Genomic DNA, 20,468 nt, shown 5'->3' on the forward strand with positions numbered 1-20,468 from the left:
TTATAATTTTTAATTTCATAATTCTATTTTCCAATCCAGTTACTTGACAACATAGGCTTCTATTAGCCAATTTTTAAACTTTTGAGGCAAGAAATAATTGTTTGTAAGTACTATCACTTTGGATTAAGAGTTCAGTGGTGAACAATGGTAGCGAGATTAGTGAACGTTCCCAAATTGTCAGTAAATGTACTAATTAACAAAGAAGCATTCCCTTTTCTTATGATACCGATTTATTCGAGAATTTATTTAAGCATAAAAATCCTTGCATTTGATACAGCGCCTTATTGCGTCGTTGAGACTTCTCAAAGCTCTTCACAGAATATATTGTAAAGTGGATTGACTGTGTATTTTATGGACAAAACGTGGCAGTCAACTGCGCACAGCAGTGTCCCACAGTCGTGGATTAAGTGATCAAATTTTTTTATTTATTATCCCTGGAAAGTAATCCGCCAATCGACTAACAACTGGGTTCCTACTTAATTTAAATGATAATAATCAATTTAAATGACCAAATATTGTCAACTCCTATGCGTTTTGGAAATCTACAAGGTATCTTCTAGGTCTGAAAACTATAAATTTGCTTTTTCTTTTGAAATCACTCTTAGATGCATGTGCATTGTTGGCAGAAAGGATAATTTCTTCTTTCTGACAATTGAGAAACTGACAATCCGACACATCTGGAAACTGATAGGCTTAAAATAATGAAACCAAATTATTCCCGTAATGTTCACAACTCATTATCATCATGTTTACATCATCTGCTTAGTCTCAAAGAATTCTAAAGTACCAAACCCTTCCCTATCGATATCTAATAGAATTTAATCTGTTTTGGTAGAATTAAGTTCACTTAATAGCACAAATGCTCTTATGTCAAAGCAGATTTTAATGTGAACACTTGAACATTTCTGCATCTAGCCTATTTGTGAAATGCCTTATTGTCAAACTGCTTTGTATTATGAGAGTAGTTATGAACACCGAGTTAAAGCTTTATTTCCTTCACATCTGTTTCACTACGTTTTTCCAACCATTTCTATTTTGTGTTGCCTTCCTTGAAGTATATCTACATCTTCTCATGTTCTTGATTCACTCTTAATTCCACTGTTACCCTTTTCAGTCGTTTGATGAGCCGACTTGATGTCACAGCCTGATAAATGTGAATTTGACTAGCAAATTAGGATTGATCATAAGAGGACTCCACTGTAGAACCATAAGCATGGACTGTTCAGCCAAAATGTCCACTTGGCACTGGTGGAGAACATTCTTCAAAGTAGAACACCGGAAGATAAAGCTAGAAGTCCTTCACATTAATTCCATCTCTTGCGCCATACCGAAAGGGGAATATACATGTCCAGTAAAACTGCTTCGAATAAGAAGCAAAAAAAAACCTGCAAATAAGAGATACAAGAATGAAAAAGTTTCCAATAAAATATCCATAATGTCTTTAACATGTAGTGAAATAGATGTGAAGGAACTAAAGGTTTAACTCAGTGGTCATAACTACTCTCATAATACAAAGCAGTTTGGCAATAAGGCATTTCACAAATAGACTAGATACAGAATGATCACATAGGTTAGAACCTGTGTCCTGTTCTACTGTCTCATTGCATCCCAAAGTTGTTCTGGGTTCACTTTTTCAAACCCATTTAAAATTTTGTATATCCAGACAAGTTTCCTTCAGTAGCACTGCAATAATCACCAATTATGAAGTTAAACTGATCTTAATTATCAAGCTCGGCTGTGACTATCACTGTTTAGCACACTTGAACAAGTATAAAAGGAACTCTGACTTCAGAGATGGGTTTATAACAAATTTCAAAGCTACGTCCCTAAAATCATTGCAAAGAAACTGCTTCAAAAACACTATGCAACTCCTGGCTATGATGACAGAAATATTTGGCTTAGGTCCATCTGTCCTAACCTTCATACCAGAGAACTGGAATGCCTGGAAAGATCAAAGTCATTGTAGAAAAAAAGGATAAATATGGTGTCAGAAATGGCACTTGGCCACCTTGGCAGAGGTTATTGTCATTGAAAACTAACACTAGTTACTAGATGCACTTAGTTGTAAAAGTCTTCCGGTATATGTCTAATAGATGTCTCCAACCTTCACATTTAACCTGCTCTTTCAAAACATGTTAAGGCAGTGACCATTGAATAAAATCCTATGTAATAAGGGAATGTACAGGACCTGAAAACATGATTACAATCTATTTGGCTCATTCTAAAGTTATTCTTTTTAAATCTCATACTATCTTTCATAACCATCAAATAACTTGTTTGACAGAAAGCTACCTGATACTCTCTTTGCAGACACATTCTGTCTCGGTGGCAGTTAACCTATTTCACACTTCACCACTTCTCTGTGCAAAATAATTCAATCTGAACTGTCTATCATCTTCTTTCTTCTGAGCTCAAGTTCCTGTCTCCATGTTAATTTTTTGCTGTGCTCATTGAAAGTGTCATTCCATTTATTGGATTTGCAGGCCCCTTCGGAGTAAGATTATAGCTTAATTATGGGAGGAACATTCTGGTTGTTGGGTGCAGTTATTTCAAATAAAACCCCAATAATGATTAAGACAAATTCTTAAACATAAGATTAAACTGTGACACTGGGAAATTCCATGCTGACTAACCTTTCAAAGTGTTTAGGAACCGATCAATATTTTTTAGCTTTCTATTTCCTGATAATAGCGGCTCATCAAAGTCGACATGTTCCAGATTGGGCCTAGAATTCAATGTGTAGGTGGATAAAATGGAGAAAATGGTACTCGAAGCTTTAAAGGGAGGGCCACTTCATTGATGTCGAAATCCTGTGGATTGTCCGCAAGTCATGTGGAGGAGGGCTGTTGTCAGCTCTGGCCATCAGCCTACAGATTCTGTGGCCAGGGCTAAAGTATAGGGCGGAAATATATTCCCTGGTGAATGCTGTTCACAGCACCTGCCAGAGAAGCAATATTTTTACCAGAAATCAGGAACATTTCAGTGGGTCATGAGCAAGGAAAATGATGAATACAATCGAGGAGTCAGAAATAAATTGCACTAAAATCCTCAGATCAACGCAACAGCACACAGCTCTCTGTCACCATATATTCAAGTGAATCTGTTCAGGAGCATGTTGTTGAGTAATGTATATCAATGTCATTTAAAATGATACATGACTGTTCTGTGCTCACTCTTCCTCCCTGCAGAAAGTTGCCAAAATCTTTTAAGATACATATATCAGGCAGCCATTTATGAGAATTTGTCTGTAAAAAAGAATTATGGTTGGAAAAATCGAAGTAATAAATTACCTACCACATTGCCTCTTGTATAGCTTTATGTCATGGATTGTGCAGGTTCACACATAAACTGGGTTTGCACTTCATTTTCCTCCCTGTAAAACCAGATCAAGGTGAGCATTACTTTCCTGGCAAGAAACCAAATGCTTTTAACGACCTTGATGTATCAGAAATGCCAAATTTTACTTTAACTGAATTAATTACTACCATTATACTGGAGTGGTCAGTGCACAACACAACCTTAAATGATTTCAATGGATTATATGATGTCTCAGGTCATTTGGTTCACTTTGGGATTAGCAGTTTTGTGGCCATCACTATTTAGACAGCACTTCAAAGTTGCAATTTGCACTTCCCAATCCAATGGCATCCCAGCCTGCAACCAGTGGTAGGCAATCCTTTTGGTTGGTCAACAAAATAAAATAAAATAGATGTATGCCATAAATCAAGAAATATTCAATCAACAGACATTTTTTTGTGGGCCAACCAAAGAGGACATTTTACATGACTATAGATGGGCGCTGCAAATAACAACGGTGGAAATTAGGTTTAAAGTGCACTTGCCTTTGTGTAGTTTGTATTGAAGATGGGCCCCAGAGAGGGCTGAAAATGGATTAACACAACTCCTAACCCACTGGCGGGCCATAAAAAGGCTTTCATAAGGCGTGATAATGGCTTATAAATTACTATAAAGGGTTTCAATTGCTCATAATTGCTCATGTCCAGGAAGCAAACCGTTTGACTGAGTGAATGCACAGTGAAAGGCTAACACCTGGTTTATAGCCTGGATTGGAATTTTATCTGTGCTTTGGAGTAAATGATGTGGGCAGCGACATGATGACCCAGAAGTTAGTTCACACACACACACACACATACACACACAGAGTGAATGGTATCTGCAGCGCAATTAAATTGTAACCCATTTCACACAATAAAGAAGTGGTTATATGGTGCTGTACTATATTTTCTGCAATCTGCACTTGCCAAATAATGCTACTGGCAATGCAAAACAAGTTGGAATTAAAGTTACCTGAGGTAGCTGAGGCAACATTTTGTCACAGTCAGCCCCCTCTTTTACATAACCTGTTTGTCTTCAATATTATTTATCAGAAAATTATATTTTCTGTTGTTCATTGTATGCATTGGAAACATTAACCAATTGAAAGTGTTTAATGTTTCTATTATGTAGTTTAAAGCATTGATTGCTTAAATGGGGTTATTACCTGACCTGAATTCGCTCGGGTAAACCCGTACAAATGGCGAAAGTTCGGAAAAGAAATAACACATGGGCATATCGGTTTTCAGTGTAATATTTCTTTAAATATACTTTTAATGTATTTAAATAAGATTGTGACCCAGATGGTGCCATCAAGTCTCCAAAGGCATCGGTTGCAACAGTTTGGTGGGGTAACTTACCATTCTAATATACAAATGAAGGATTGGAAAGCGTACTTGTACTTGTACCCTATTTGGCAACTGAGGGGAGAACCCTCTAAGTTAAGAACTGGTTCAGTGCACATAGGTTTACCCACAAAGTTCTCTGGTAAGGCCTGTTTTTCATCATTAGCCTGAGGGATTTTTTAAGCCTTAAATCATGTAGCTAGTAAGCAGAGTTCTAGCGCCTGCAGCACTTTCATGTCTTGTGCCCCAAGATTCCCCTGCAAACTATTTGGTTTGTATAATAATAATAGTCCTTGCGTTTGATGTAGTGCTTTTCACGTCTTCTAGACGTCTCAAAGTGCTTTGAGAATATACTGTAAAGTGAATTAACTGCATTTTTGTGGGGGAAATGCAGCAGCCAATTTCGCACAGCAATGTCCCACAAACAGTCGTGGATTGAAGTGACCAAATTATTATCGTTTTTTTCTTTTTTTAATGAAAGAATCTAAAATATATATGTTTATCCAACATTGGCCTTGTAACTGTGGCATTAACATTAACTAACTGTTTCAGTAATGTCTATCAGTCTAAGTCACTAATAATGTATTCATTATTGTAAGCTGATGGCAGAGTTGTTTACATACGACCCCATTATAATGCACTTCGGTATATCAGAGATCCATGCACTGTGAATGCCCAGCACATTGGAAGTGTGGTACACACTGGGTTCGTAGTACAGAGGCACTGAGGTGCTCAGTGCAGTCAACAGCAATAGCGTTGATGACCTGCCCACCTGGAAGTGCTGAATGTCAACCAACACAACAAATACTTGTGCTTATATGGCGCCCTCCACTCAGAGCAGTGTCTCAGAGCACTTGAATACAATCACGCTGCATTGTGATCTGTTTTAACACGGGGTCCAATTTCATGGACCAGACCACTGTGTTATAACAAGATATGATTCATTTAACGCTCTGTTTACAATGTTCTGTCAGTGATTTTTGCTTTCAGGTTCCTGAAGTCTACTCCCATCTTTGAACATCTTTCTTTCTCAGTCTTTAGCAGTTATGTGTAAATATGCTTTTGCCTTTTTTGTGGTATATTTGTAGACTAATGGAATCGTAGAAATTTACAGCGTAGGAGGCATCTGGCGCATTGAGTCTGCACCAGCTCTCAGAGCCAGCTACACTTTCAATCCCAATGCCCTGCCCTCTCCCCATACCCCTTCAAGCTTCTTTCATATATGTCTCCTTCCCACTTGAAACCCACAGTGTAATCTGTCTCTACCACTTAACTTAGCAGGGCTATCCACATCCCAACAACTTTCTATTTGATGAGAAGACTCTTAGCTATAGTTATTTTAGTTACTCGCTATTGACTAAATAGAATTATATGCTCAGAAATGAGCCTTTCTTCCCCATGTTGGCTGTTTTTGTTTTTTCACTATATTTGGAAAATAAAAAAGCAGTTAAAAAGTACTGTATCAAAGCTGAAATAGGCTGACTAAAATTAATAGCATTTTAATAATAAGAATTTGGGAAGATGTGGCATAAAAAGTTTTTTTTGACCCATCAAGCCAGTTCCTTGCCATAGACAGTAGACAATCATAGAGTCACCTGTTATAGACTCCTTCATTTTAATCTCCTGCAGAAGGAAAACTCAGAAATGTAGCTCCCGTAAATTAACCCAGTTGAGGTTTTAGGTCATTTAGTCTTGTGTTGCAGGTCATCAGTAACACTAAAATCCACATTACTGAGCCCTGCCTCAACGCATTCCACAGATAACATTCCCATGGTCCCAATTTGATTGGATCACTGTGTTCCAGAGAGTATTTGTTGGTCTATGTCAGTACTTGCCCCTCCAGCCTTTTGTCAATTTCTTAGCCAGATGCTTAATGGACTACAATATTCCTGTAATTACATTACCGATAACATTGTGGGAATAGTGAATGGATGAGAACGCTTGTAACGCCCATGGTATACCAAAAGTGTTGAGACATCTGCAATGTAATCTGTGTTGACTGTATTTTATAAGAAAACACGGCAGTCAATTTGTGCAATGCAGTATCCCGTAAAAAGCCATGAAGTGAATAATTAATTTCACCGGGGGAATTGTTGGGCAGGACACTTTTGTATTAGTGCCATAGGATATTGGGAGCATAGCAGATTACAATCCAAGAATATTAGAAAACAGAATTAGGGAATGTCTTTTTCACTTCTGATATATTTTGAATTCAGAATTTATAATAACCTCTGTATTTTGATGTTGCATCTTATGGGGGAAATAATATATTTTTGAAATAATGCCCAAACTCTGGATAATAAAAAAGTTGTACCTTCTTTCCTCTGGTTGGCTTTGATTCTCTCTGTTTCTTCTCCTTTGCTATGGAAAGACATTTGTACAGATTTAAAAAACTGACTAAACTGTATTCTTTCTAATTGAGAGACATCTATTATCAATTTAGAGAGCAACCATACCTTCAGTCTAACTGCCAGACATGTTAGAGGCACAGAGAGACTCACAGTGGAAAGAATGGTGACTATAACCACGATAAGGTATTTCACTGATGTACGACATCCAGGATCTTCAATTCTGCTCTCTGAATCAATTGAAAAAGGGATTTCTGTTGTTGGGTCTGTTGACAAAATAATAATAGTTTTGCGTCAATGTGGCATCAAACAGGATAACTTTTCGTGCAGTTTCGGCACAAAGTTAAACTGAGATTTCAGTAGTAGTAAACGATTTACTGTTCAGTTTACAAACATCAGCTATTCCCTTGGACCACACCTTTCCCAGTTCTTAAGGGATATGGGTCGACCAGTGGGAACAGAACCACTTTGCTGGCCTTTATGGACCAGTGATTCAGTTATTAAGTTAAGCAGAGTTCAAAAAATAAGCACTCGCTACAGATTGGAAATACAGAAAGCAATTGACTGCTTTGTAGGCTGGTGAGAAAAGGTGATCCAGGGGTAATCACACTCATCACAGCTGCAATCATAAAGCTGCAAAAGATAAAATCAAGTAAGAAAAGGGTTGGGACACAGCAATAAAAGTTAATAAAGGGAATTTATTAATTGTAATATTTTATAAAGTTGTGTTACAGTATTTGCAGAAAGTTACTGGAAGTCCAAGCTCAAGTGAAAAGAGAATAGTGCGAGAAAGAAGATATCACGGGGGGTGGGGGGGGGTTTCTGCTCCATTTATTTCATGAAGCAAATTCATTGGCAATGGCTAAGCAACACCAACAAACAAACAACAAATTACATTTGTATACCGCCTTTCACGTCAGGAGGATGTCCCAAGGCGCTGGCATTCCATTTGGTAAGCTTCCCTAACTTATATTTGTGTACTTGTAAATAACTGCAATGCAACTTTGTATGCATAATGTTATGCTCCATTTATAATACGATATTCAAATTGCATTGCAGTTATCTGTAGGTGAATTGATCAAGAGCCAATAGTGATCTGAGCCTGGGGTTGCAGTACAGCTCTGTTAAAACGCACCTCTTTAGAACTTCAGATATAACACGGTTGTACTGTGGACCCCATTCACTGTGAGTACGTACAACCAGCCCAATTGTTTCCTGTGTGATCTGGGCGACTTTCATGCTAAGATTGCTGATATCTGGATCATGAGGTCAGTGCCGAACTGATGATGGCAGCGACAAGATGACCTGGAAGTTGGCCATTTTACTTTTAGCACAGCTGTGTGTTTGTGAGGTCCATCCAGCTCTTTTGCCTCGCTACAGATTGGAATTTTATGAATTTTCCAAACATTGCATTACAACAAGGCTCCACAGCTGTTTCAGACAGTTCGCCAAAGTGGTTCATCAAAACACTAGAAAAAAAACAATTTTTTCCTGCTTCACACATTACAGCAAATGTAAATAGGGATTAATAATAATAATAATCCTTGCATTTGGTATAGTGCTTTTAACATCTTCTAGTTGTCTCAAAACGCCTCAAGAGTATACTGTAAAGTGAATTGACAGCAGTGTCCCAAAGTTAAGTGAATTGACGGCAGCATAGCAGTGTCCCACAAACAGTCGTGGATTGAAGTGACCAATTTCTTATCGTTTTTTTTCTTGAGGGATTATTTTTTTCTTGAGGGGGAGTGGAGTAAGGAAACTTGCCCAAGGAATCGAACCTGGGTCTTGTTGGGTGTAGTGTAATAGTCGCTCACTGCGAGGCGAGTGCTCTAATCATTGAGCTACAGGACTCTGATTCAACTTCAATGGTACATAAGGGCAAATTTCTGCATGCAGGGGTCTAATTATATCAAGTAATTTATGTGGTACAAATAAACTTGAAACTACAATAAGAAACTATCAGGAGTTCCCAAAGCCTTTGTGAGAAAATATAAACATTTTAAAATTTCTGTAAGCATGACGTCAACTGATTTGGTGTCTGCAGTCATAGCAACAATGAGTCATGCAACATAGGAAATACAAACATAAAATAACATTTTGAAAAAAAAATTTACATGAATGGATTGTCTTTAGGAATACCACACCTATGACCCCAATTTTATTTGATCTCTCAAGGAAGTTAATCAAGGGAAATAAGACGCTCTCTTATTTCGGTAATATTTTATCAATATCAAGTTCTCCCTGATCAATTGTTCTAGAACAATTAGATGAAAAGCAAAGTTCCCTGTTCTCAACAGTGCCTTGTTCACAACCTCAGAAATATTCTTCCTGTCCTAGTTTTACATGTTTCAAATTCCTTGGAATTTAGGGCTTAAGGGCAGAATTACAGGTAGTTTTGTGAACTCACAAGTGACTAGAACTGGGCTGAGACACCCAAATGTATTTCATATAGGACCCTACAGTTAACAGCTACAATACACTTTACACTTATATTACACCTTTCACATTGGGAGGGAGCAAGTCAGGCATCTGGGAATATAGCTCCAGAGAGTGGGTGCCAACTGGCTAAATGCACGCCCACCAATGGTGGGGCAGATAGAGCAATAAGGTGAAGTAAGCCAGTGTCAGGTGAGCAAAGGGAACCGCTGGGTTGGTATGGATGATGGAGGTTGCAGAGGTAGGTTGGGGCAAGACCAAATTTAAATGAGGATTTTGAACTCGAATTTGCTGGGGAATGGAAAGCCAGTGGAGCCAAGCAAGGATGGGCTGATGGGATTGTGGAGGCCAATACGGAGAGGACACAGCCTGCAGACTTCTGGATAGTCTGCAGTCTGTGCAGGGAAGATTGCACTCGATTTGAATCCAGGAACCCCAATTTTGACTCAGTCTCACCATAGGATCTTTTTTGACTAACATTTAAATTAATGCAGAACTGCGAAAAGTTCCTCAATTTAATCTTAATTTGCAGGCTATTTTCTACAGTCCTTAATAAGAACTGGCCGCCAAATTAAGACTGAGTGAAACAGAGATGAAGACTTGGTAACTTCCATTTTGTATCTTGCCTGCATAAAGAAGAAAATACAAAGTATGGTCAGCACTTGACGTCACTTGAAATTTTGTATTAAAAAGCTGAATATTACAGATCACTCTGTACTGTGTTAATCCTTGATAATTTAAACAATTGTGTTGCAAAAAGTGCAGGTCAGAAGCTTGAAACATATCATTGCCATCTGGTTTTAATAATAATCCTTGCATTTGATATAGAGCCTTATCACATCTTCTAGATATCCCAAAGCGCTTCACAGAATATAGGGTAAAGTGAATTGACTGTATGTTTTGTGGCAGCCAATTGTGCACGACAGCATCCCACAAACAGTCCGTGGCTTGAGTTATTATTATTATTGAGTGAAAAAATAATTATTATTACTTATTTTTGGAGAGTTAGAGTCCTACTTAACCAACTTCTTCTCAGCAAATGGATTCTCCTCCTGCCCCCACCCGGTCACCTGCGGATTACCCCAGAACTCCATCCTTGGCCCTCTTCTTTTCCTTATCTATATGCTACCTCTGGGTGATGTCATCCGCAGACACAGCGTAAACTTCCACTTGTATGTGGATGATACACAAATCTACTTGGCCTCCTCCAGTACCAACTCCAGGTCCGCCAATGTTCTATCAGCTTGTCTGGCAGACATCAAAGCCTGGATAAGTGTAAACTTCCTGCAGCTGAATATAGACAAGACGGAAGCCATACTCCTTGGCTCCCGTCAAAGTCTTCACTCCTGCAGATCTAAACTCCTCAACCTCCCTGGGCTCACCCTCAGACTCACCGAACCAGTGCACAATCTAGGCATCCGGTTCAACTCCCAGCTGAATCCCCCACATATGGTCCCTGACCAAGACCGCCTTCTTCCACCTCCACCACATTGCTTGCCTCCGACTGTACCTTAACCCAAATGCAGCCGAAACCCTCGTGCATGCATTTTGTCACCTCCCACTTGGATTAGTCCAACACACTCCTCGCTAGTCTCCCCAGCTCCACCATTCACAAGACCCAGCTCATTCAAAACTCTGCTGCCCGTATACTGACCTGGACCAAACTCCGTGTCCACATCTCACCAGTTCTGGCCCAGTCTCCACTGGCTACCCATCACCATATGTGATGGGTAGCCAGTGGAGACTGGGCCAGAACTGGTGTTTGAACTCGTGTTCAAATCCATTCACTCCCTGGCACCTCCCTACCTCTCCGACCTCCTCACTCCCCAATCCACCAACCGGAGCCTCTGCCCGACTGGCACCGGCCTCCACTGGAGGTCGTGTTTTCAGCCACTATGCCCCAAAACTCTGGAACACTCTCCTACAATCCTCCCGCCTTGCACCCTCTCTCCCCACTTTCAAGTCCCGCCTGAAAACTTTCCTCTTCAACCATGCTTATGCTCACCTCCTCACTCCCCCCGGCTTGGAGTCAGGCTCCGCCACTGTTAAGCGCTCTGAGACGCTACCCTGTGTGGAGGGCGTTATATGAGTGAAAGTTGTGGTTGATGTTGAATGACTAACAACCGGGTTCCTACTTACTGCTCGGTAAACAGAGGCGTGTGGAATAAGGAAACATGCCCAACATTTTGCCCTGCCCGGGAATCAAACCCAGGTCCTCTTGCTTGCAAGGCAAGTGGTCTAACCACTACACTACAAGGTTTTGCGAGTTAATGTTTTAGGAATGTCTATAATCCATGTCCATGAGTCAAAATACAATGGTGAATTAATACAAGCTTTCTGAAGCTGAATGATTCAAGAAAGAAGGGGTGCATTTTCAACGGGAGTAATCAACAGTATCTGATTTCCTTTCTCCACCACCACCAACTTCTCCACCACCAGAAGTTGACGGTACACCTTTGTGGCTGGTGCATGTTCAATGCAAGAACAGTCACCGAAAGAAAAAATATTGTGTAAAATAAAAAGTAACATCGTGAAAACTACCTTCAGAAACATTCTCAAGATAACAAATCGAGATAAAAGGATCATGGAAATTTCATGTTTGAATTGGTTTCAGTTCAGCCTAAAAAAAAACGTTATCAGTCATCTCATCTTTCAGATTATTATCTGTTCCTCAAATGTAGCAGGTCCTGACAAGTATGAACGAGACAAACAAGACTCAGCACACAGTGAGTTCCTGCTGTTGGTGAACCAGTTAGGAAAAGGATACCACATGGAGTTGAGGCAACAACAACCCTTCATGCAGGGTAGTGTCCCAGAGCACTGCTCCATCTATTACTGAGCAATGTCAGCTAACTCCAGGGATAAGTCTGCTTGTCCTCTAGGCATGTGATTGGAATGCAGTAAAATAAACTCAACAACCAAAACAATCTTTGAACAACAACATCAAAATGACATTTGTATAGCGCCTTTCATGTCGGGAGGACGTCCCAAGGCGCTGGACAGTCAGTGTTTTGGACCCGAGCTGGGGGTCGGGATCGGGGAGGGTGGAGGACAGTGGGGCAAGGAGGATGATCGAAGACACTGTCAAAGAGGAGGGTCTTGAGATGGGACGTAAGGATGCAAGTGAGGAGGTGAGGCAGAGGGACTGCGGGGTGGAGTTTCAGAGGGTGGGGGCAAAGTGGCTAAAGGCCTGCCAGGCCGTGGTGGGGCGGGCGAGGCAGGGGACGTGAAACAGGCCAGAGACCGCTGAGTGGAGGGTGCGGACAGGTTGGTAGGGAGTTAAAAGGTCGAAGAGGTAGGGCGGAAGCGAGGTCATGGAGGGCTCAGGATGTTGAATGTATCCTCTGTGTGATGGGAAGCCAGTAGAGTCGGGCGAGGATGGGGGTGATAGGATCACGGAGCCTGATGCGGGAGAGGACACGGGCTGCAGAGTTCTGGATGATCCACAGCCTATGAAGGGAGGAGGTGGAGAGGCCAACAAGCAAGGAGTTTGCATAGTCAAGCTGGATGTCATAAATGCATGTATGAGGGTTGTGGTGATCTGCGGTGAAGGCCGCCGAAAGATTAGCTCTAATTTTATTTCGGTTATTTCACACCTGACTGCCTTAATTAGATCTCCATGTGGTTCGGCTTTGGGTTTTGTTACAGCTACATTTTCTTCACATCTTTCTCTGCCTCGTTCCCTAAAGTTCCTCATTTCCTCCTCCAATAGGGCTGGTTGGCCTGGTTGCTGGACTTCTCTACAGACAACGTTATTACTTTACTTTGAGGTGAAACTTTCTACTGCCAAACAGAATTCCACCTCAAAGTGCACAATCTGCTCACCTTCTTTACGCTGAAAAGAACCAACTGAGGACTGTTCAGCTGATGTGCTGTGTGCAAGTTGGCCGCCATGTTCACCTACAAAAATACAGAATTACTACACTTTTTACACTAAATCCCGCGAAACCTTTTGAGACGTCCTCCCAATGTGAAAGGTACTATAAATACAAGGATAATTACTATTAACATAATTATGTTAGCATGTGCTATCTGAAAAGGAAGACCATTTGGAGAGACATCTAACTGGGTTAACAGACAGTAGATTGTATTATTTTTCAAAAAAAATCAGATTAATACTGTAATACAGTAATGATATGATTTGAATCAGGAAGTTATGGCTGTGGGGTTGAAAGTCACAACATTGACTTAGATGTATCCATAGAACCATGAAACCATGACTAATTCTCAATTAGCCCTCTATTGCACTGATTCAACTACAAATACAGACACTTACACTTTTTACAGTAAAATCCTGTGAAGCACTTTGAGACATTTTGATGACATGGTATATCAAGTGCAGGAATCATTATAACATGACCATGTCATTATGGCAAAGAGGCAACACCCCCATTTAACTAGACCTCTGATCTCACCAGTGACTGCTGGAAATTACTGGAGTCATTGAATGACACCTCAGCGACAGATTGAGTGAATGTATATCTACTGCTTAAATAATGCACATGTATTGATTAAATTAGGCCTTTCTCACTCTTCTTTTGACATAGAAACTGCAATTGGGCTAAACTCTTAGTACCATCTGAATTAATTGTCTTGAGGCTGACAGAATAATAATAATACTTGCATTTGATATAGCGCCTTATCACATCTTTGACATCTTAAAGCGCTTCACAGAATATACTGTAAAGTGGATTGACTATATTTTTGTAGGCAAAACACAGCAGCCAATTGCACACAACACCAATGTCCCACAAACTGTCGTGGATTGCATGACCATACTATTATTTTTTTATATAAATGTTGAAGGGATTATTACCCCCTTCAACTGGAAACTGGAGTGCAGGACTTCACACCGTGCTTCTGGACACGCAATAGATTGGAACTGAAATGAAACCTCACTAAACCTTTTCAATGGAAGCTTCTTCTAGCAAGAAGTCTTGCATGCTACTACCTGATGTATTGCTCATAGTACACAGGAAATATGAGACAGAGATTCTAAGAAAAAGTGCAAAGGAATGGACGTGAAGTACCACCTAGTCATAGTCGGTAAGGCTGTTTAGTCTTAAAATCTAAGATCTTGTAAAATTGTGGAAACATTCTTAAATTCAATTCTAATCTGGAAAATAGTTATTTTTCAACAACTGTGAAAAACAATTTTCCTCAATTCTAGACCATCTAAAATTTCAGAATCTTACAAGCTAAATTTGGGATCCACCACATAAATTCGTAAAATGAGCCACACGTTGGCTCAGCTGGTAAAACTATGAACTGGTGTTAAACTAAACCATCACCTCCTAGCCAGTCCTATGTTCAATGTCTAGCCTCTGATGGAACTATCTGATTGCAGTGAGGGGAAGTACAGTAATAAAATTGAACCCAAGCTAAGGAGGAGAACAATCATCAGATTTCCTACTTCAAACAGTAACCCAATAACCTCTGCTGTAAAACAGGCTTGCGTGGATGTCAGGTGAAGACAGGGCCAGCCTCAGCTGCAATGCGTCCCATGGCTGAATTTGTAAGATAACATTCAACGTCTTGACTCGTGCAAAGAAAGAACAACCGGACAAGGTTTTGGAGGGTTCCAGGAGGTCCGAGAACTGTACATCAGAAAGTGTTGGCAGCTTCGGGACAGAACGGGAGCAAATTGACAAGGGAATAATCACAGAAGGAGCTGAGGTTATAAAAGTGACCCTGTCCTTGTATTTATGAATGCAAACTTGAATGAAACATCGGTAGGAATGTGCCTCTACAACTTTCACACTGAGATGTTACTAAGTTTTAGTATAGGGAAAAAGGTGGAAAATAAGATATTATAGTAATTTAGTTTAATTTTAGGTTTTCTTTAGTAATAATAATCCTTGCATTTGATATTGCGCCTTATCACATCTTTGAGACATCTCAAAGCGCTTCACAGGATATACTGTAAAGTGAATTGATTATATTTTGTGGGCGAAATGTGCAGCCAATTGCGCACAGCAGTGTCCCACAAAGAGTCATGGATCGAGTGATCAAATTTTTATTATTTTTATTTTACTTGAAGAGATTATGACCCCCAGTAATGCGATCTGCCAATCGACTAACAACCGGGTTCCTACTTATTGCTAGGTAAACAGAAGCAAGACTATGATACTATTCAGAGTCTGAAGAGTTACTGATTGGCAGTCAACATGAGGTTATGTAAGAGCAACTATTGAAGCACTACATCGTTGCTATCTCACTATTCAACATCCACAATTCTAGTAATACAGAGCTCAGCATATCAAAACTTCCCAGCTATGTCTCAGATACATTACTTACCAAAGAGTAATTACCAACTGACAATTTATAACTGAGGAAATAATTAACTAAGTAAAAGATAGCTGGACAGCTACTTGGCCCTTATTTTCTAAAAAGGGGAGATTCTTCATGCGTTTGTGTAGTGTCCTTGATGATGTGCATTGACAAGGGTTGAATGCCCTGTTAACACAAATTGACAATGTTACTTAATGGCACAAGGAATTTCTCACTTGAGGTTTATATTGGTAGTCAGGCTCTAATAAACTGAAATCATTCTATAAATGTCAAGTGACATTTAAAGGTCACAACACTTCTGAATTGTTCACCAACCTTTGGCGCTTTCTGAACAGTTCAACTCAATTTGTTTGATTTTCACTTGAGCAATAAAATGTTAACAAAACAAGAACTGCCATTACAACACACCGATTTACCCTTTCCCAGTCACTACAGGATGCTGTTACGACCCATCTCCAAAGCATGTGTACTGCACGAAGCTATCCTCTAGATTCCGAAGTTAAAGAGCTAGAGATCAGGAATTTCACAGGAAAGATTTAACACACTGGCCTTGGGTCATAATAACATGCCACTTTTACAGCTTTCTTGTCCAGCTATTAGTGTGTAGATACTTACTGGCTGTGAGAATGTGTCTTTTTGCACGGCCCGGCCTAGCCAGCTCCGGATGTATGCGTTCACACTTGGACGCACGGGTTTTATTACTCTGCTCCAGTACATGTGCAGTGGAGTTTGAGCCACGCCCTAGGTAGAAAAGGGTGGGGTGCTGTCAGTGTATTATATGAAAGAAAGACTCTTTGCAAGTACTGTGACTCTTTCACTGAGCTTTCCAGAACTGGCTCCCATTGTATTAGTATTACTTCTGAAGCAGGGCCAGGGAGCAATACAAAGCTGGATGTGCAAACATGCAATTTCCTTTTTCTCCTTTAGTCGTTCCCACAAAGCAATGATTGACCACAGATATAATTATGTAAGCAGATATTTTGGTTGACCCATTACAACACAATGTAATGCTCACACATTGACATTATATATCAAAAAGCTGAAAGAACTGCCCCCCGTGGGGTAACATATATGACCTTTGATAACGCATTCCTTGTGATAATTATCACTAGCAATGCGTTTCTTGCGATCATATCAGAGATACATCAACAGGCCTTCAAATGTGTTTACCTACCGATCATTTTACGGAGCGGTTATAGGTAGAGGTTCTCACTATCTCACTGAGGGAGCTCCAACTATGCTGTACCTGACCTGAGAATTAGGAATCTGTTTGATATGAAACTAGATGACTACAATGAGAGACTGTTCTATTTCCCAGCATTAGATGATTCAACTTGGTGAACATGAAATTCATCAATGCATATATGGTTTTAAAAAAGTAGACATTTCCTTCCCAGTCATATAAAGTCCTTTTTTGTTGATAATTGGAACTCTCAGTCTAAGATGATACTCCAGCACACTATTGGGGGACTTGCTGTATTGTCTGAGTTGTCATCTTTTAGAGGATGGCCTTAAAACATGGTTCCATCATGTGGACATTAAAGGTCCCATGACACTGATCAAAAAGGGAAGTGAGGTTCTTTTGGTGTCTTGACCATCAATCCTCCGGATAAGTTGGCCATTCACCTCATGGCTGTTCTTGGGACCTTCCAAACACACAAATATGTGATGTTTGTCCACCAAACAGACAACCGCACTTTACAGAAATTATTTGTGTAAATTATTATTTAATCACTAGGTTTAGCCATGAATGCACTATAAAAATTCAAATTCTTTTCTAATGAAATGTAATTTGTGAAGGATAAGGTTGGTGCTTTTGTATGTGTTTATGAAATAATGCCAACAGAACTGTAATAATATGGTTTCCTCCTCAATAATAGATCTCCCAAACTGCTACTTGTAAACTTTTTTTACTTAATATTGAAAGAACTGCTGATTGTTTACAGATGTTTGTGCAACTGCAATACAACGTGGAAAATCTCTGCAGTGAATCATCTCAACCAGCATCACCCTCTCCCAAACAGTTATATATCGCTGTGTACAGAAAGCCATCTTACCAGAAGTGAAAAAAGGATAATTTGTCTTAAGGGAAATTTAATTTAATTTGTCAGGAAAAGATTGAAAAATTGGTCACCGGATTTCATCTGTTAGAAAGGTCCAATCATTTTCAGAATTTTAGAGCAACATTTGACAATGTCAAAGTCTCAGCAGCATCTGATTCCCACTCGTCTACAAACACTCCTGACGCTTTTACTTTCATAAATAATAAAAATGAACAATCGTTACATTTGGTGTAGCACAACTACATGTCAGGACAACTCAAAGCACTTCAAGGAATATACCTTATACTATTTTAAAGTGGCCTTGTGTTTTGCAGGCAAAACGTGGCAGCCGATTTGCGCACAAATTTGCACACGGTGGCTCGGCCACCGATGGTAGTGGAGAAGGGGCAGGGATGCACAGCAGACTTGTGTAAGCTGAGCGGGGGAGCAGAGTATGAGTAGACCTGTTTATTAAGAAAGAATCGGAACTATAGACAGCTCTGAGTTCAGTCCTAGAAATCAAAGGTTCCAAGAAGAAGGTGACCTTGCATTACATTGGTTGTATTTTTTTTCACTGCCACAGTTCAGAAGTGCAAATGGTACAAAAGAGCCCAGTGGAGGTACAGCTGTGTTGTGCCAATACCAGGCTGGAGTGAACAGTGTTCCTTTACACTCTCTTTACCAGTGCAATAGAAATCGTATCGCAACTGTAATGGCGAAGATGTGGTACGGAGACCATACACACAAAAAACAACATAAATGTGAGTAATGCGGAAAGAGCTAAAGTTACATTGAAATTACCACATCAGTTCCAGGGAAAGAAAGTTGAGAGAGAAATGAATGGGGAGGAACTGTTGCTCAGTTAGCGATTTGCTTGACAATGGGAAATTAAACTCACAATGAACTAAGACATCTTAAAATATGCCAAAAAAGTAGATGGGGCTCACTAATATGCAATTCAACCTTACCAAATGAACTCTGTACTTGTATAGGGTCATTATTTAAGATCCTCATCCTCATCCTATAAGTGACTATCTTTCCCTTTCAATTCCCTTCCCTGGAACTTTGCGCTTTCTAATAGAACTATTCACTATTCACATTTTAGTTTCCAGAAGACTTCAAACAGTACAAAAAGAAGATTAATAGTAGATGTGCATATAGATTATTCACTTTTATTTTTAAATTAGCTAAAATATCAAAATTAAAAGCGTAGATCTAGACAAACTGATCACAATAGTCCCTTGTATCCTCTTTTGTATTATGATTTTGCAAGCCCATTAGCCCAATCCTTGCTTGGCTACAATGGCTTCCAATCCCTCAGTGAATTCAACCTTCCTATGACACCAAATCCATGCATCAACTTGCTTCTCATCATACTCGATGCTTGTGAGAACAACGCATTCCATTATATCCATTCCATTTGAAGTCAAGCTCACCATGCTGAATTAAAATCTAGTTTCAATTGAAACTAAAGCACACTCAGAATTTCAATTGAATTTGTCAGAAACTATGCGAGGTAAACAGAATAACAGAATATGTGACGTTGTTCGTGCATCGCAACTCAAAAGCTCAACTCAATCCTTAAAAAAGAAACATACACTACTTTGTCTCATTGCTATTCTACACTCAAACATGATAAATCTGGAAGTAAGAACCTCTACAAAAATAATTTCTTTCACAGTAACAGTTAAGCTCTGGGATTTCAACTGAAAGTTTAAATGTATTTTTTCTTTAGAACTGAGGAAAATTACAGTAATTCAAGGAACTGCAACTCCCTGACATCTGATAGTGAATAAAGGTTTATATAATGCAACAAGAACATTCAAGAAATGGTACAACATTTTTCTCGTAGATGAAATAAATATCAATAGCCTGTCTTAGGACCACAGTTTCAATTGCTTTCCAGTAGCAAATTACTCCTTAGTTAAACAAACATTGTGAACGATAGTTATATAAGAGCCAAGATTCTATCGGAATACACTATTAAAACCATTATAATTGTATTCTGCAGTAAGTACATCTCTTTGAGAAGTCTCAAAGACATGATAAGGTGTTATATCAAATGCAATGATTATTATTATAAGTAGGTTTATTTGTAAAGGGCCTGTTCTCTAACTTTTGGCAACACAAAATAAAACATTCTTGCTTTTATAAACTCTCCTCTAACTAGATTCCTCAGTTTAGACAGAGCAGTTTCATATTCAAAAATACTACACAACAAATAATGACCCTTAGGTGTGTGGTCTTTAACTATAATAGTAAACTAATACTAGTTTACTGTTGATCTCCCTGATAGTGCTTTGGCCTGATCTGTCTAATCCGGATCAGAAAGTCTTGATTAAATTACCCTGATCCTCAGCTATTTTTGCAAGATTGGGAATTTGAGATTAATGTAGTCTGCTTGAAAATAGCACAGCTTGTAACTCTCTCTCACTAAGCAAATATACAGCAAAATGCCACGTATTTTTAGATTGTCTACTGTTGGAAGGGATTTGAACATCGGATGCCAAGTCTTTAATAAATTGTTTTCTTGAAATATTGGAAGGGTGTGCTTCTTAACAATTACCAGATGTACAATAAGTTGGAGAATGTCTCAAAGCACATGATGTGGGACTGTGTGGGGCACAGGGCACGGTAAGAAGTAGGGGGAAATGGAAACGGTGATTAAAGGC

At 39.5% G+C, this 20,468-nt stretch overlaps 1 protein-coding gene across 5 annotated transcripts in view; it reads right to left on the reverse strand.

The window, feature by feature from the left end:
* Positions 1-223: 223 nt before the first annotated feature.
* Positions 224-20,468, reverse strand: part of kitlga (kit ligand a) — a 49,611-nt gene continuing 29,366 nt past the window's right edge. For 2 of the 5 annotated variants that reach the window (XM_042335799.1, XM_042335798.1), the window contains exons 6-11: positions 16,370-16,495; positions 13,289-13,363; positions 7,136-7,293; positions 6,994-7,040; positions 3,293-3,373; positions 224-1,384 (exon numbers count right to left, since the gene is read on the reverse strand). In XM_042335799.1, coding sequence (XP_042191733.1) covers positions 3,316-3,373; positions 6,994-7,040; positions 7,136-7,293; positions 13,289-13,363; positions 16,370-16,495 — 464 coding nt within the window. In that variant the 3' untranslated portion in view covers positions 224-1,384; positions 3,293-3,315. The remainder of the gene's footprint in view (positions 1,385-3,292; positions 3,374-6,993; positions 7,041-7,135; positions 7,294-13,288; positions 13,364-16,369; positions 16,496-20,468) is intronic. The other 3 variants (XM_042335801.1, XM_042335800.1, XM_042335802.1) reach the window with 3 other exon arrangements.

Source organism: Callorhinchus milii, unplaced genomic scaffold (genome assembly GCF_018977255.1).
Source record: "Callorhinchus milii isolate IMCB2004 unplaced genomic scaffold, IMCB_Cmil_1.0 Scaffold5, whole genome shotgun sequence".
Classification (NCBI taxonomy): Eukaryota; Metazoa; Chordata; class Chondrichthyes; order Chimaeriformes; family Callorhinchidae; genus Callorhinchus; species Callorhinchus milii.